This window comes from Glandiceps talaboti, chromosome 8, assembly GCF_964340395.1.
Source record: "Glandiceps talaboti chromosome 8, keGlaTala1.1, whole genome shotgun sequence".
NCBI lineage: Eukaryota > Metazoa > Hemichordata > Enteropneusta > Spengelidae > Glandiceps > Glandiceps talaboti.
In genome coordinates, this window is record NC_135556.1 from 954,990 (window position 1) to 971,886 (window position 16,897).

Genomic DNA, 16,897 nt, shown 5'->3' on the forward strand with positions numbered 1-16,897 from the left:
ACATACATGTGCATATCCATTTTCATCGTGATACGATCCAATATGGCTGCCTGGCAGCCATTTTGTTGCGAATTTTCCATGTCCAAAGCCATAACTCAGACATGCTTGAACAGATCTCATTCAAAGTTGGTATTAGCACAGTGTTCTATGACACACATGTGCATATCCATTTTTGTCGTGATACGATCCAATATGGCTGCCTGGCAGCCATTTTGTTTGCAAATTTTCCATGTCCAAAGCCATAATTAACTCAGATGCGCTTAAACAGATCTCATTCAAAGTTGGTATTAGGACAGTGTTCTATGACACACATGTGCATATCCATTTTTGTCGTGATACGATCCAATATGGCTGCCTGGCAGCCATTTTGTTTGCGAATTTTCTATGTCCAAAGCCATAACTCAGACATGCTTGAACAGATCTCATTCAAATTTGGGACAGTGTTCTATGACATACATGTGCATATCCATTTTCGTCGTGATACAATCCGATATGGCTACCTGGCAGCCATTTTGTTGGCGCAGTTTTCATGTCCAAAGCCATAACTCAGACATGCTTGAACAGCCCCCCCCCCCCACCCCCCCATACCCGACCCATTCTTTATTGTTGAACGGTTTATTCCATCACGTCATCTTGAAGAGTAGGCATGTCCCATGTCCAATGAGGAGACACAACATGAGTAGGCATGTTCCATGTCCAACGAGCAGACACAACATATATAAGTCTGTTTAATTTAGGTTCACAAGTGTTGTTGCGTGATCAGAGTAGTGATATCAAGAAAATGACAACATAAACTGTCAGTTCCTTAAAACTCAATCATAGCGGGGACTATGTCATTCTCAATGACTTGTTTCCATTGTTTTAGTACACACACGCTGTGCAGATGCACACGTAAACACCTTGTGAATGTGACACAATGTTACACAGTGTAACAATATCATCATGCCTGGAATGACCTATATCACGTGCTCTCCACATGTATGCCATACATTTCATAATTTCAGGTACGTTTTTGCATTATTACATGTTATCGGCTATTCATGAAAGTACAATTTGTAATAAATGAAACAATATTCTTTACAACGTTTTACAGTAGCAGAAGTTATCACATAGGTCAAGTCAACTTTATGGCGTGCCAGCACAATGACATCGCATTTTCAATTTTGATCAATTCAAATCAAAACCATACGATTTTAGAAGAGATTCAAACGACTTAAAATCTCAAAATTGTGTCGTAAGTAACGCGAAGATAAAAAAAAAGTTAAATCAAGCGATTGTAGGAGTGCGAATTTAACATTTAATTCTGAATACTATGTCAGATTTCCCATAGAAAAACAATGGTCGTGTTCTTTTATAACAACTGAACTTTGCTCATGTTCAACTTTTTCAAATGCGCACCAATCGGTCTGAAAATTCATAAATAGAGACCAAAGGGTTTGGTAAAAAATCTCTTGGTTTTAGATTTGTCATTTTTTACATTCTTTTCTGGAAAATGATGTGCTATCGCTGACTATGCTAAACCATTGTAATTTGTAAACCGGCACATTTTACCATGTACACCTACATAAATACAGACCTCTAACTTTGTTATTCAGACAAAAGTCAGTCTTTAATTTCATGAAAGCTGTGTGGCAAGTAAAATTGAGAGTTTTGAGTTATTCTGTACACTTTAGTTTAAAGTACCTGTCAGCAAATAATGCTATCAACAGGTCAGCGACATGTGTTCCACGGAAACTCACCACAGTCAGTAAAGTACTACTGCGCTCATATCAGAAAAACTTGAAATTGATATTCTTTTCACTAAACTTTGCAACATTATTTTATGACAACTAAACTTCACTCAGCTCATGTTCAACTTTTTCAAATGCACACCAATCTGTCTGAAAAATCGTAAGTAGAGACCAAAGGGGTTTTGTGAAAATCTGAGTCATCGCTACCACTACCGTAGCTGTCAATCAAATAGTGCCTAAATGCTTTGGGGAATACTGGACAATTGAGATCTTCGCTGGGCCGCAGTGCTAGTGCCAATTTAGTCATAAATAAAATAATATTGTTATACTTTTATTCATATACATGGCAAGTACCAAGTTCCCAGTTGTTACGACTTGAAGCTTGAATGGGAAATGTTGAACAATTAGTTGTGGGTGTAAAACATCAACGTTTACACTTCCTATACAACAACCATAAGTGATATTCCTCTAAAGTCCTCCCAACATTTTTCATTATTATATAATATTTAAACCCCTCCACTTGTAATAATAATTATAATAATATTAATAATAATAATCTTTATTTATACTGGATAATTCTTTAAGCATATAAACACTTGTCTCCCAAGAAGTCCAGTGAGGGCCATCCCTCATGGGTTCAGTGTTGATGCAGGAGGAAACCGAAGTACCGGGGAAAACCTGCATTGTTCGGTAGAGTCAAACTGAAGGTCACTCTTCTTACAGCATGGTAAATTTAATCGAACCTGGAATGGGGTTCGAACCCTGACTGCAGTGGTAAGAGGCAAGTGGTTTAACCACTCAGCCATCGACCAAAGTTGGGTCATCACAACTATAAATGATGGTACATGTGTTTGACGAATGCACAGTAAACCAATTTCTTGCAACATGGATGATAAGCCCACAGCCCCAGAAAGGCGTTACCTCATTTAGCGTACTGATGCGGGTTAGCGCCCTGGGCAGATTTAACCTGCCCACACCTTCAATTGGATGGGCGGTTAACTGCGTTTCCTATTTTTGTTGAGGCTAAAATCATGTCAAATATTTACTGTAAATGTTGCAAATATTTCAAACAAAACAGACTGATAAAAATCTCTGATGATACATAATAGTTCCGGGGGAACTAGGAATGTTGGATGTCTGGAAACAGTATAATAATTAAGAGCACAAAAATGAAACAAATAACATGTTCTGAATGACTGACATGTCACAGTGAAGTAAATTGTAACAATTTCAGAACATAATGTAATGTAGCCACACATCGAAATCGATAGGATTGGCAACCATTGTGATGTAAAGTCTACTTACCAGTGTGTCATGGTTCATCATACTAAATTTTATGCTTCTCCAATTGTGAACTCCTTAACATTTATGATAGCATAATTGTTTCACAAAAAATTCTGAGAATAACAAGAGGACCAAATTGACATTGGTGTGCATGACAGTGTCTCTGTTTGACAAAGAGAGATGACACAGAACCATTCCACAGGATGTATCATCCCACTGTAGCTACATGTAGCTATAATACAATCACCAGTCGTACAATTTGGGCTGTGGAGTCATCATCTGAATTGAAAGGTGATTCAAAATGCTCACATTCACTATCGCTAATTTGCTAGACTACATGTTTGTGAAATGCATTCTGGTTTTAAAACTTTTCAAAAGCGTCTGCAAACACCTTAAAATGACCCTTTTCCGTCACTTCCCTTCGGATTTACTTCGAGAGTTTTCGGGTATTTCCGGTCCCACCTAGACCACGGGATTTTATGACGTCATAAGGAGACATGGTTAGCACGTAGCCTATGACGAGCGTAGTCAACAGGTGAATAAAACTCAACAGCATTGTGAAAAAATACATTGCTGGTGGTTGTAATAGACATCAGTAAACAAAAACTACAAAGTCTGTATAATTTGGCAGATACATTGGCCTAAGAAGGCGCACTTGTACAAAAAAGCCTGTTAGCATAGTTTTATTACCTCCCCGTAAGGGTACGAGAGGTATTAAAAGGGGAATGTTTGTCTGTGTGTCTGTCTGTGTCATTTTCTAAAAATTGGCTGAAATTTGGGATATATAATCTTTAGGGTAATAGCTAGACCTGATTAGATTTTGAGCCAGATCTGTTTAATGTTTAATTAGAGAAATTTGCATATTAATGAAGTCAACTAATTACGCAATATCTTAAGACTGCATACTTCAATTTCAATATAATTTAGTATATTTGTTAAACATAACAACATACATTTGTCCTATAAACTTTGTTGATGTATCTTAGAGCGTTAATGAATAATTTGCATAATTAATTATTTTTGGTAATTAGGCTATATCGTAAGAATACATACTTCAATTCCAATATAATTCAGTACACACGTTAACCATAACAATCGCATATGTCCTGTAAAGCTTGTTGGTGTACATGTACCTTTCAGTGTTAATGAATAATTTGCATAATTAATGATTCTTGGTAATTAGGCTATATCTTACTGCATGCTTCAATTTCAATACAATTCAGTACATACATTAACCATAACAAATTGTGTATATCCTATAAAGTTCGTTGATGTACCTTACAGTGTTAATGAATAATTTGCATAATTAATGATTTTCGGTAATTAGGCTATATCTTAAGACTGCATTAAACAGTATCATACACTCTTACATACATTAACCTAAGAAAGCACACTTGTCCAAAAAACAAAGCCTGTTACCATAGTTCTTTTTAGTTTAATGAGTAATTTGCATAATTAGTGATTCCCTTACGGGAGGCATTCAGTTTAAATCTGGTTGTAGTTTTAATGAGTAATTTGCATAATTAGTGATTCCCTTAAATGGGAGGGATTCAGTTTAAATCTGGTTCAGGGTATGTTCTATACATGTATGTAGGGGATCACGAATGTGGAGTGAAGTCGAGTCAAGCTTTCTTCTACTAAGAATAGGTAGCAGACATTTGAACAACTTTTCCGACAACTAACTTTCACTGGGACTTTAAAAATCACAGATATAGAACTAAAATGTATTATGTTCAAATGATACCAATAAGCAATCCATACATTTGTTCTGTATGCATGGGTAAGTGAACGTATGTCTGTATGCATCATTGCATGTCGGATGTATGTGTATCCCTGTAAATTTGAATAATTTGATTTCAAAAGCCATTACACCTGTTCCACTTTATACATACCGGTAGATTGATATCTCAAAGTCCTTTCAGATTTTTTATAGTTTGGCACACCTTTTCGCCAATTCAGGGGTATATCATGTACTAATAGCCTACTATAACCAAGATTGTTGCATTCCAGCAATTATTATGTGTAGGAACAAAAAACTCAATATTACCCTTAAAGCTGAAAGGCATTCAGTTTAAATCTGGTGTACTATATAAAATTATCTTTCCATTTTTAGCTCCGCTGTCAGCAAAAGATGAAAGCGTAGCTTTAGGTATAGGTGGGTATAGAGGTACGTATAGAGTATAGGTGAATCATTGGTGTCCGTCAACTTTTTATATTTTCATCATCTTCTCCGAAAGTGACGGTCAGAATACTTCGATATTTGGTGTGCATGTTCCCTTGGGGAAGGCTATTCAGATTTGTTCATGCCAAGTTGATCTGTGCCATTTTCAATTTTTTATGATTTTTTTTCAAAAAATGATATTTTCATCATCTCCTCGAATACTACTTGTCAGATTTCTTTGATATCTGGTGTGTTGATGCGCAGAGGGTAGCTTACTCAGATTTGTTAATTTCAAGTCAGCACATCTTTTCTATTTTTGATGATTTTTTTTTTAATTTAACAAAAAAATGAATATGTTAATGAGCATTGTGACCGACGCCATATTGGAAATCAGTCCGCGAGACTTTAGTAAACTGCCACTTTTCAAAAGACACTATTGACGTCAAACAAGCAATGTAATATGTGCTATAGTCATAATTGTACGTATTGTGCGCCCAAATAACAAGTGTTTGTCCAAAAATCTGCACCCCTTCTACATAATCAGCCAGTCTGCAATACCCTCATTTGCATACAATCTATCCTCCAGATATAGCGACTGTTACACTTTGAATGGCTGCTCACGGGCCTTATTTTTGGGTATTTTCAACTCGCCGTAACTTTCTTAGAGTCCACTATTTTAGATACTGTAAACCAGGTTTCGACATACACGCTGGCCTGCTATCCCGAGTCCAGTAACTTTCTAATTCTGTAAGGACCAGTAAAAGTTACTAAAATGCCCATTGCAGGTAGTCCGACATGATAGTGACTTTTCGATAGGTATATTAGGGAGCTCAGAATTCAAAATACCGGCTATATGAATTCACGGTCATAGTAAAATTCATTTGATTTTTAATTTGCTATTTTGACCAACTCCGGATGTCTATTCACGATAAAATTACGATTAGTTTGGAAACGGGGTAGATTTTCTATGATTTCGTGTCATAAAAGCTTATGTTGTGTAGTTTTCGAAAAGCACACCAGGTGGGAAAGTCGCCCAACAGGTGATGTCACGCCATTGTTGTACTACGTGGCACTTTATTCTGGTGGGGTGTCTCTTGAAAACGGGAATAGCGAAGGGTGAGCCAATCAAGTGAGACCTTTCAAATGTAGCTAATATTGTAGCCAATAAAATTAGTTGTACGATGATATGTGTATAATACGGGTAAGGCTGGCATCTACACTGTAACAAGTAAATTAGTAAGGTTAAAATCTTTGTCGCGTGATTTCGTATTTATGTACCGATGCGTAGTCTTTCTGAACAGTAATTTTTAGATCAGTTAGTATTTAAACTACGTTTCTGAGTTAATTATTCGGTAGGTTATTGACGAGCTCCCTTTATAAAAACGCTGTACAAATTGGATGTCAGCGTTCGCCCGGCCGCATTCAATGGAACTAAGTGAAGCTCAATCATAACAATGGTGGCTGTCAAAATTGAAGACACAATTTGATCGTGTTGTTATTTCAATGAGTTTATTCAGCAAGAAAACAACGTGTTCTATGTTATTGTACTTCCTACATGATGTGATGATCATAATTTTTACCGGTATAACTTACAGCCTACAATGAAACCATGGTAGTAGTACTGCTCACTTAGCTAGTATTAGTAACAGTGACACGTTTCCGTGTTCCGTGTTGCGAGGTCGTGTTTTGGGGGACATTTCTTAATACACGAAACCAGTTATTCTGTAGTGGATATTGATATTCAGTTTGAAAAATTAAAATTCTGAGCTTCATTTTGCGAACGGTTTTGTCATTTCTTAGTAATTATAGGGCCGACTGTGTCACGTTTAACGTTTATGTCAACCCGGAAGTACATAGACACGAAAATAGACGAAGTGACTTGTACATGTAATTAGTAACGAAATTTTACTCTAACTGCTGGTAACCTTCAAATTTATTTATTTTTATGTTGTAAATACATTCTAATATGCACTAAGGACAACACTATAAAGACTTGCTCTATGGGAAGGTAATTTTTTGTCTTTTAAAAATGCAATAGTTAGATCAATGTGTACCAGAAATGTTATGTAGTATTTAAGCTAGAAATAAGACCACATATTACATATCTTATTACTCTTCTCCCCAAAATTAAGACAAACTACTCACAGAAAGCAACAAAAAAAAGAAGCTCCAAAACATAAAAAAGAGAACAAAATTATACAGTAAGGAGTTGATGATGCACAAACAACTACAAAGAAATAGACAGTTCGATTAGAACACAGGGTTTGAAATAAATATGGGGTTTGGAAAAGTGAATTTAAGTAGAGCAAAAACTAAGAGAGATGAAGAGCCCAAGTGAACAAGTGAAAGCACTTAAAGACAGGACCACCAAATTTTTTGCAGGACTACTGCATTATCAATTTTACTAGTCCTGTGGGTTAGTGAGTTTTTTACTCCAGTGTCGAACCCTGTGTAAATGCCTAAACCTCAACTGACATCTCTTCTTTCGTGCCGGCAAAATAAATTTTGGCATTACATTTAGGAATACCGATTTTCGGACGAATTCGCGACGAATACTTGAGGCCCTGAAATTTCGACCTGGTTTTTCGCTCATAGTTAATACAGACCGGAAAGTTTACAAATTTCACAAAAAGGTGGATTTTTATGTGTTTTAAATAACCATGGCAAGTAAATTTAGTAGGATCGTTGTGTAACGGTCCGTTCAAGAATTTTCAGTAGAAAACGACTGATTTGACCCGGAAGTTGAAGCTGGCCTCGTTTGACCGGGCAATTTTCCACAGCAAGCAGCAATGTTGGAGTTCGGTACTCACTAAAATCACACTTCAAACCCAGTGTAAAAGTTTGGTGTTTTCAGATAACATGTAACTTGTGATTAATTCTATATTGTCGTGCAATTTGGAGTGACAGTGAACTAGAATGAAGACAACTCACATAAGCAAGGCAAGGCATGCCTAGGCCATAGCAGTACGTACAGTGAATCAACCAAACTTTGTTTATTGGCCGACAGTTTACATGTAAACACAGATAACTAGTGTTAGTTATCTGTGATGTAAACGACATGAACATGTCTTGCCATTTCCAAAATGCAAATATTTGGCAAGTAAAAATAATTAAAATAATTACAACTTTAATTTGGCTTCAGATTTTGCATTATGTTTTGTGTATCTTTCCCCGTTTTACATGTAAATCCGAAAAGGTTCTCTCTAGTCATGTCAGTTATCATACTGGGGCTGCTTTGAGTACGAGCGAGGTGAGGTATTTTGTTGAGAATTATAGATATTGCGAAATGTCAAGTACAAGGTTTAAATACAATGGAATGATGAAAAAAAAGATCCCTAGTTTATTTCATTCATTATTGAAATTTTCCAGGGTTAAAGCTGTAAGACACTGGAATTATTTATAGCCAACCTCAACTTTCTGTGTAAAATATGTTTTATAGTGAGACATCATATGAAACCACTAACCACTTTATTACATCGCTACCAAAATAAAAACTAAAAAGAACAGCGGAGCTATTCTGACCGATAGGTCGCTTGTTCCTTCTCTGGCGGTCTTCAAATTCTTATCTCCTGTTTGGTGGAGTACAATAAAGTACTTCCGGTATTTTGCCACCAGAGTTGTGTTGTTTGTATTTTGTGTGTGTGAGGGAGTAATTATGTATTGTGAAGACAGTCATTGACGAATTTAAAATTAAACTATAAACTGAGCCCACTATTCTTGTCTCGGTAACTTCAAAATGCTGTCATCATAAATTCCAGTTTTGAGTTGAATCCTGGCATCATTTATTACTACAATCTGCAGTGATATGAAATAGACAAACTTGAACTGAAATGTTGTGTGCACGTTTGCAGGTAAATTTCAAAGTCAAGGTGCACACTGTGCACCCTAAAAAAAATTATATTTTGACCCCCTGCAAATACCAAATGTTATAACTATAAATAGATCTATAAACAGGCTGATGACTGTGGCTAAATTAATCAGATGCTGTTGCAAGCATTACAAGCTGTTAGTCAGAGAGTGAAGCAAAATGACAGATTGCGAAGGAAACAGGCTACTGAATCTGAGTAGGACTTTACAAACATAAAAGTAATTAATTCTATTGATATCTTTATTCTTTGCCAGGCGTTCTAAGTTCACAAAGGAGGAAGACCATGCTATCCTTTCATATCTAGCAAAACACCCATATGCATCTTTTGGTGGCAATCAAATATGGATGAAAATGGTACTCTTAGAAGTAAGTACAGAGTTATTTACAACCTTTATCTGCATGTAGCTTTTTAGTGCCCTGAACTTGAAGATGGACAATTGCAATGGACTCCACCCGTTTGTGCATCATCATTGTAAACCACAGCCTCTTTTACAACACAGTTTGCCTGGTACATGTGTCTCCAAAAGTTTGATACATATGGACACTATTCAAGTATCTACAAATTTACAATATACCCACACATTATCAATGATGACCTCTCTAATGAGACATATTGACATTTGGTCTTGACAAACATTTTCAAGGTGAAATTACCATTTTTGTTTCTACATTAATTTAAAAATTTGAATACACAAAAACCCTATTTAAATGTGTATACACACGTACATTACTCCAAAGGTAAATTTTCTTTTTACAATTGGACTTTGACCTCTATATTCAAGCAAATTGGACCATGAATTATTATGTTTTGTATCTACAGACATCATTTATTGATTCAAATTTGCACAATAATTTTGACACATTTCTTTTAGCACAACTGAACTGATAGGGTTCAGTAGTGCTATAGGTAACTCTCCATACATTAATTGCCACTTCAATGAAGACAACTGCAGAACTAATCATGAACTAGCCCATGACATGCCCAACATACACACTTGCTGTAAAGTACTAAATATAAAGAACAGTAACTGCAATGATAAGTAGATTGATTGACATTTGTTGAGAATGTAAAAAAAAATAATCGCATCGTCGCACCACTTTAGACAACATTTCCTGACGAGAAACTATGTTTTCCTTTTTACGTACGTACATACATACATACATACATACATACATACATACATACATACATATATTCATAACCTATATTTTTGGCAAAATAACAACACCTATATTTTTGGCATAATGACAACGCTTCATGTTCGATCGATTAAAGAAAATGGCGTCCATCATGACATATTAGGCTGTACCATACGTACATGTACCGTTGTACGTATGTATGTGACCTTGCACTGTGGACGAAAATGGCGATTGATTTGATTTGTAACGTTCAAACGTTGAAGTCGTTCATCTTACATGTAGTTGTAAGTAACACTATCAGGGCATGTCTTTTGAAAATGGCAGGAGAGCTAAAAATCACTCTCCTGAAACCATCCAGGCGAGTGGTAGGCGAGTGATTTAATACCTCTCCTGAAAATAGTCAGGCGAGTGAAGAAAAAAAAATTCATTTTCATTTCTATTTGTATTTTCAAATGGCCAGTTGGCTCCGAATAAATAAAATAAAAAAATTAAAAAAAACATTTAAAAAATGTATGCAAAAATATATTTATAAGTAACAGTTCGCTTGGTTATTTGTACAACAACTATTATTGCAACAATTTTGTTAAGTCTGTGCACATCAAAATCTGAAAAAATATTCAGTTTTTTGTTGTGACTACAAGTATATAGAAAAATAGAAAAATATGTGTTTAATTTCAAATTCTAACTGGTCTTGTTTTCTTAGAACGTTTTTATAAAAACATCCTACCTGAATATCTCCTCCGGAACAATTTATAGTCGCTACAAAGTACATGTTTTGGAGGGCATTGAAGAAACCACCACTTCTATTTCGCTTAAAATGCAGCTAATTCAAACTTGAGATTGTTCAAAACTATAATGAATTGACAAAAACTAACGTACCCCAGATGACAAATCAATCAATCAATCAATCAAAATAATTTGTAGAGCGCCAAAATCCAGACAAAGTTCTGTTCAGGGGCGCTGGATGGTTAATCCACACTGTAGGCTTCACAAAACAAATGTGTCTTCAGTTTTCTTTTGAAACAATCAATAGTTGGTGCAAGTTTAATGTCAGTTGGCAGTGAATTCCAGAGCTTTGGAGCAGCATAGGCGAAAGAACGTCCACCGTAGTTGATTTGCTTGTAACTTGTTGTCGTAAGAAGGTTTTTGTCCTTTGAGCGTAAGGTGCGAGCTGGTATGTATACTTGTATAAGGTCGGAAATGTACTCCGGTGTAAGACCATGAATTGCTTTGTAAGTCAGGAGTAAGATCTTGTAGTCGATTCTAGAACGAACTGGTAACCAATGGAGTTTGATGAGAGTAGGAGTTATGTGTTCATATTTCTTTGACCGGGTGATGATTCTTGCAGCTGTGTTTTGTGCACGCTGAAGTTGGTTTGTGACTGTTTCAGGGAGACCATACAGTAAAGAATTACAGTAATTAAGTTTAGTGGATATAACAGCATGAATTAAGGTACAGCAATCCGCACTTGAGACGTATTGACGTATAGATCCAATGCGGCGGAGATGACATTACATTGATTTACATGTATTCTTGATGTGCTGGTTATACATGTGGATATTGTCAAAGAGTACACCCATACTTCGTGCTGTCGTAACTGGTGTGATAGACGCAGAACCAATATTGACGGAGCGAACAGGATCTGGGAGCTGATTGAATTTTGAGCGAATAACAAGAACTTCAGTTTTGCTGTTGTTGAGCTGTAATTTATTAAGTGTCATCCATGCCTTAATATCATGGATGCAGGACTCCATACTGTGAATAGCAGTTGGTGAATCTTGATGGGAGAACGCAAGGTATAGCTCATTATCATCAGCATACTGATGAAACTTTAAGTTATGGCGACGAATCAGATTACCGAGTGGTGTTGTATAAATTGTGATAATAAAAGGGGACCGAGGACGGACCCTTGAGGCTATTGTATTTGAGAGCTGAAGGTTCACTTGTGACGTTTTCGATTTTTACTGCCTGGTATCTGTTTTTGAGGTAGGATTCAAACCATTTCAATGGTGTACCTGTGATGCCGAGATTTCATAGCCTATTTAGGAGTAAACTGTGGTCGATTGTATCGAATGCCGCCGAGAGGTCGAGTAAGATCAGTATGACATATTTTCCAGAGTCCAGTGATGTACAAATGTCACTATAAACTTTCAGAAGGGCTGTTTCGGTGCTGTGATACTTGCGGTACAGCACTTTGGACAGAAATGGTAGGTTAGAAACGGGTCGATAGTTCTTTAAAATGTTTTGATCTAGGGATGGTTTTTTCAGCAGAGGTGTGACAATGGCTGACTTGAACATGCATGGAACCTCACCAGTTTGTAGAGATAGGTTTATAACATTTGCAATGAATGGGAGAAGTGGATCAAGACATTGTTTCAGCAGTGATGTAGGAATCGGATCAAGAGAGCATGACTTGGTGGGTGATTGCATGATAAATTTCCTGACGGCATCAATATTGACTGGTTTAAATGTTGACAGAGTAGATGAGCTGAATAATTCACGAGAATCAAACTCTTCAACGATTGTTGTAGTGTCTAGAGTGGCACGTATGTCTTTGATCTTCTTGGCGAAGTACTGTGAGAAACGTTCAGCGAGTTCATTAACAGATATATGCGCTGGAAGGGAGGCTTTGTTGTAAAACAGTGACGATACTGCTTTAAAAAGAGACTTCTGATTATCTGCGTTTTTCTGTATAAGATCAGTGTAGTATTTCTTCTTGGCTTGGAAAATCAGTCTGTTGACAAGTTGACAGTGATGCTTGTAAATTTGGTGATGAATTTCTAATTTGGTGGTGCGCCATTTACGCTCACTTGATCTTCTCAGCTTTTTAGCCTGATGAATTTCACTTGTATACCATTCCGTGTTGGGACGAATGGTTTTGATCAACTTCTTTTCAGGTGCATGCTTGTCCAGAACGAGGGAGAGATTGGTATTATATTTCAAAATTGCCGATTTTACATCTGATGGTGTCTGATGAAAGTCGCTGATCGATGAAATGTCACTGGCGAATTCGTGCGCAGAAATGGACGAAAACTTATGGTAAACCACTTGACGCCTTTGCAGTGCTGGTTTACTGAATGTTAATGTGGCATGTATTGGGTGATGATCGGAGAGAGGGTGGTAATTCACACAGACGGAATCAATAACATGATCAGGCTTTGTTATGATGAGGTCAAGTATGTGACCTTGGACGTGAGTTGGATTCTTTACCCACTGTTTAAGTCCACAAGAGTCTATGATGTCATTCAGCTTTCTGTTGTTAGAATTTTCATGGTTATCAATGTGGAAATTAAAGTCACCAACTATGAACAAATTTCCATCGTATGAATTTACTTGCTCAAGCATGGATCCAAACTCTGTGAAGAATGTTGACACTGTTAACTTGTTCTTAGAATTGGGTGGTGGGCGATAGAGAATGATCAATTTAAGAGAATGATCAATTTAATAGTATTATTGTCAAGGTAGCTTCAGTTGACTCGAAGGATTTAAATTTGTGGAGTGCTTTCCAGGAAGAAAGCTTTATTGATGACTTGTACACAAGAGCTAAGCCACCACCTGTAGCATTGAGTCTTGGACTTTGCTGGAATGAATAACCATTTGGAACACATTCATTGATGACATGCTGATCTGCATCTTCTTTCAGCCAGGTTTCAGTCACTGCAAGCAAGTCAATATTCTTTTCTGTGATGTAATCACCAACCAGACTTGCTTTGTTGCAAATGGATCTAACATTCCAGGTAGTGAGTAGTAATTTATATTTCCTGGTTATGGGTTTGCATTGGTCATCTACAGGTGCACTGGGGTTAGGGTTCAGATCGACATCAGGTAGAATACCTGATTGTGGCTTTGTTATGACTTTGTGTTTATTTATTCCTGCCCGCTTACCTCTGTGGGTTGGTTGTCGAGTCTGCAGGTGACAGGACTTGATGACATGCCATACTGTAACTGGAAGCCTTTGATTGGCTGGAACTCTGTTAAACAGGTGTAGCAGATGCCTAGTATACTGCATGGTAATATTAGCATATGAAAGCAATGCAGAGAACAATAGTTTGCCGGTACTATAGTAATAGTTTCCAATTGAAGTCTTCAACTTTCCAAAACGAATGAAGGAGAAAACTTGTCGATATGGACCGGATTTTGGTGAGCTGCATACAAAGTAAGAGAGGTGAACTGTTCATAAAGGATATATAGCAAATTCACTGTTCAACTAATTACTCCAATCAAGAAATTAAGGATAACTGAAGAACACAGTGTGGAGGCTGCCAGCTAGGCGCACTGCCCACTAAACAAATGCCTCCTGATGTTGAGCTTTGACATTGACGTTAAGTTACTTGCTAATTTGACTTATTTGTAACCATTCACTCGATCCGAGACAATAAAACACGTAACCCCACCTAGTACCTGCACACGGATCCGACGACCGATGTCGCCGACTAAAGTAGCGAGATCTGTTCACGTCTGAGCAGCAGACCTACTTTGTTTTAGAAATCACGACAAGGCGAAAATTCGAGCAAATATTTTATATGTTACAGCAGTCGATAAAGTCATGGAGGTAAAACAGACGTGGTCGGCAGTTGAATAGATCATCGGACAAAAACTATGAAACTGCGTGTTGGAGATTATGAAATAAAAACCCGGGAATTTCTCTGAAAACTGCACGAGAATAATAAGATAAGATGGGAAAAATATTGACAGATTATTTTTATTTTTATTTTGTAAAATAATCGATCTTATTTTATTGTCATTCTTTCAATGCCCTCCAAAACATCGCCAAGCTATTGTTGGAACTCTGGGCATGTACTTTGTGTAACGACTATAAATCGCAGTTGTTGTTCATGTTCCGGAGGAGACATTCACGTAGGATGGTCTCCAAAACCCCGTTCTAACAAAACTAGGCCGATCGGAATTTAAAACTAAAAACTCATCGATGGATTGCTGAAAACGAGAACTCCAAACAGTCATCGTATCAATCATAATTGTGCAATTTGCAATGATGCGAAAGTTGAAATCTCCATGCATACCGAGCTGATCAATATTCATGATATGCCATGACATCATGCATGTCCCGCTTCGAATACGTCACTATTTTTCCCATATAAGGGTAGTACAATGCAAATTTCAGATACATATATAGGTCCAGAATGACAGCGCTGACTTCAGCTGGAGATCGACGATTATGACCACGGAAGTGTGCCTCGCTCCCACCACGTAATTTTACCGAACAAACGTTGATTTTTTATGGTAACCACATACTGAAAAATGATATAAAATAACATCAGGCTGTTGTACAGGTTGGTTGGGGCCCAGGCGAGTGGAAAATCACTCTTGTGGATTTTAATTTGCGCGAGCGGTAGGCGAGCGGAGCGATCGCTTGCCTCAAAAGGCATGCCCTGCACTATAAATAATATGTACGAGTACTTGCTCGAAATATGACGGACTCGGTGTTTGAGTGCACACGCTGTGCTAAAAATTCGTTCGATATCTTCACTTGCACAACAACGACCGTTGACGGCATCCTTTAATGTCCATGACGATCTTGTGTACAATGTACCGAAAATATGCCAATATCTTATTAAAACTGAAAGCTACATTAGTAATATTTTCAGGACAGGTGCGCTTTGGCATCGCAAATGTGTGTACCAAGTTATAATGAATTTGAAGCGTGCATTCTTGAGATATAGCCTAATTACCGAAAATCATTAATTACGTAAATTGCTCATTAATATTCATGGGATTTTTAACAAAACCTAATCAAGTCTTGCCATTACCCTACGGAATACGTCTTCAAAATTTCGTTTGAATTGAGCAAGCCGTTATAGAGAAAACGATGACACAGACAGACATACACACACAGACTTCCACCCTTACGGAAGAAAAATTGATTTCACAAAAAGGCAATAAAAAAAATTTAAAACACAATGGAGGAATCTGCCAGTAATAAAACAGTCATTCAAATAAAAAGGTATGTTTTAAGATTTGACTTAAAACGCTAATATTCTTACTCAAACGGAGTGAAAGTGGGCAGCCTATTCCACAAATGTGGAGCACATGTCGAAAATGCCCTATCCCCATAAAAAGCTGTTTTAACTACAGTGGGTTTTCACCTCAGCACCTATACTACGATCCCCTCGTTAATGAGATATTCATATGCAAATACGGACGTTAACCTCAATAAACACGACCTAAACAACAATACAGACTCATTAGTCTTTTGACAATATTTAACGTCATTGAAACCATCTGTAATTCTATATGCAAATCTTTAGATTCCACTGATCAAAAATTGTGGTATTGCTTAGAAACAGGTGTTCTCTCAACTTGAGAACATTGCAGCGTCATTGGCTAACGTTGTAAGACGCTGGCGTGCAAATTTTAATGAGATGTCCAGTGAAATTTTGAAGTATTAGGTTAAATCATCCTTAACGGTTGCACTGTATCTAGACAAAGAGTAGAAATGTATTGATTGGGAAGGGCATTTAGAGCCTTCTCTCTAAGATCTAATATTTTACTGACCTAATAATTAGAAAGTACGAACCATGAAAAATAAAAGGTCAAAATATTCACGGAAATAAACTGTTAATCCACATTCGACATGCGTTCATAGGTTGTCTTGCCTGGTTGCTTTCAAAGTGAAAGTGAAGAACGGTAATTGTGCTACTTATGTTCTGTTTTAATTCCATGAATATGATAAGACATTTTTGTGGCAACCTTTAT

General features: G+C 37.0%; 1 protein-coding gene across 1 annotated transcript in view; it reads left to right on the plus strand.

Moving 5' to 3' along the window:
- LOC144439023 (uncharacterized) overlaps nt 1-16,897 on the plus strand; it is a 131,689-nt gene that overhangs the window by 75,336 nt on the left and 39,456 nt on the right. Inside the window, exon 5 of the mRNA XM_078128264.1 lies at nt 9,298-9,409. Within this exon, the coding sequence (XP_077984390.1) occupies nt 9,298-9,409 (112 nt within the window). The remainder of the gene's footprint in view (nt 1-9,297; nt 9,410-16,897) is intronic.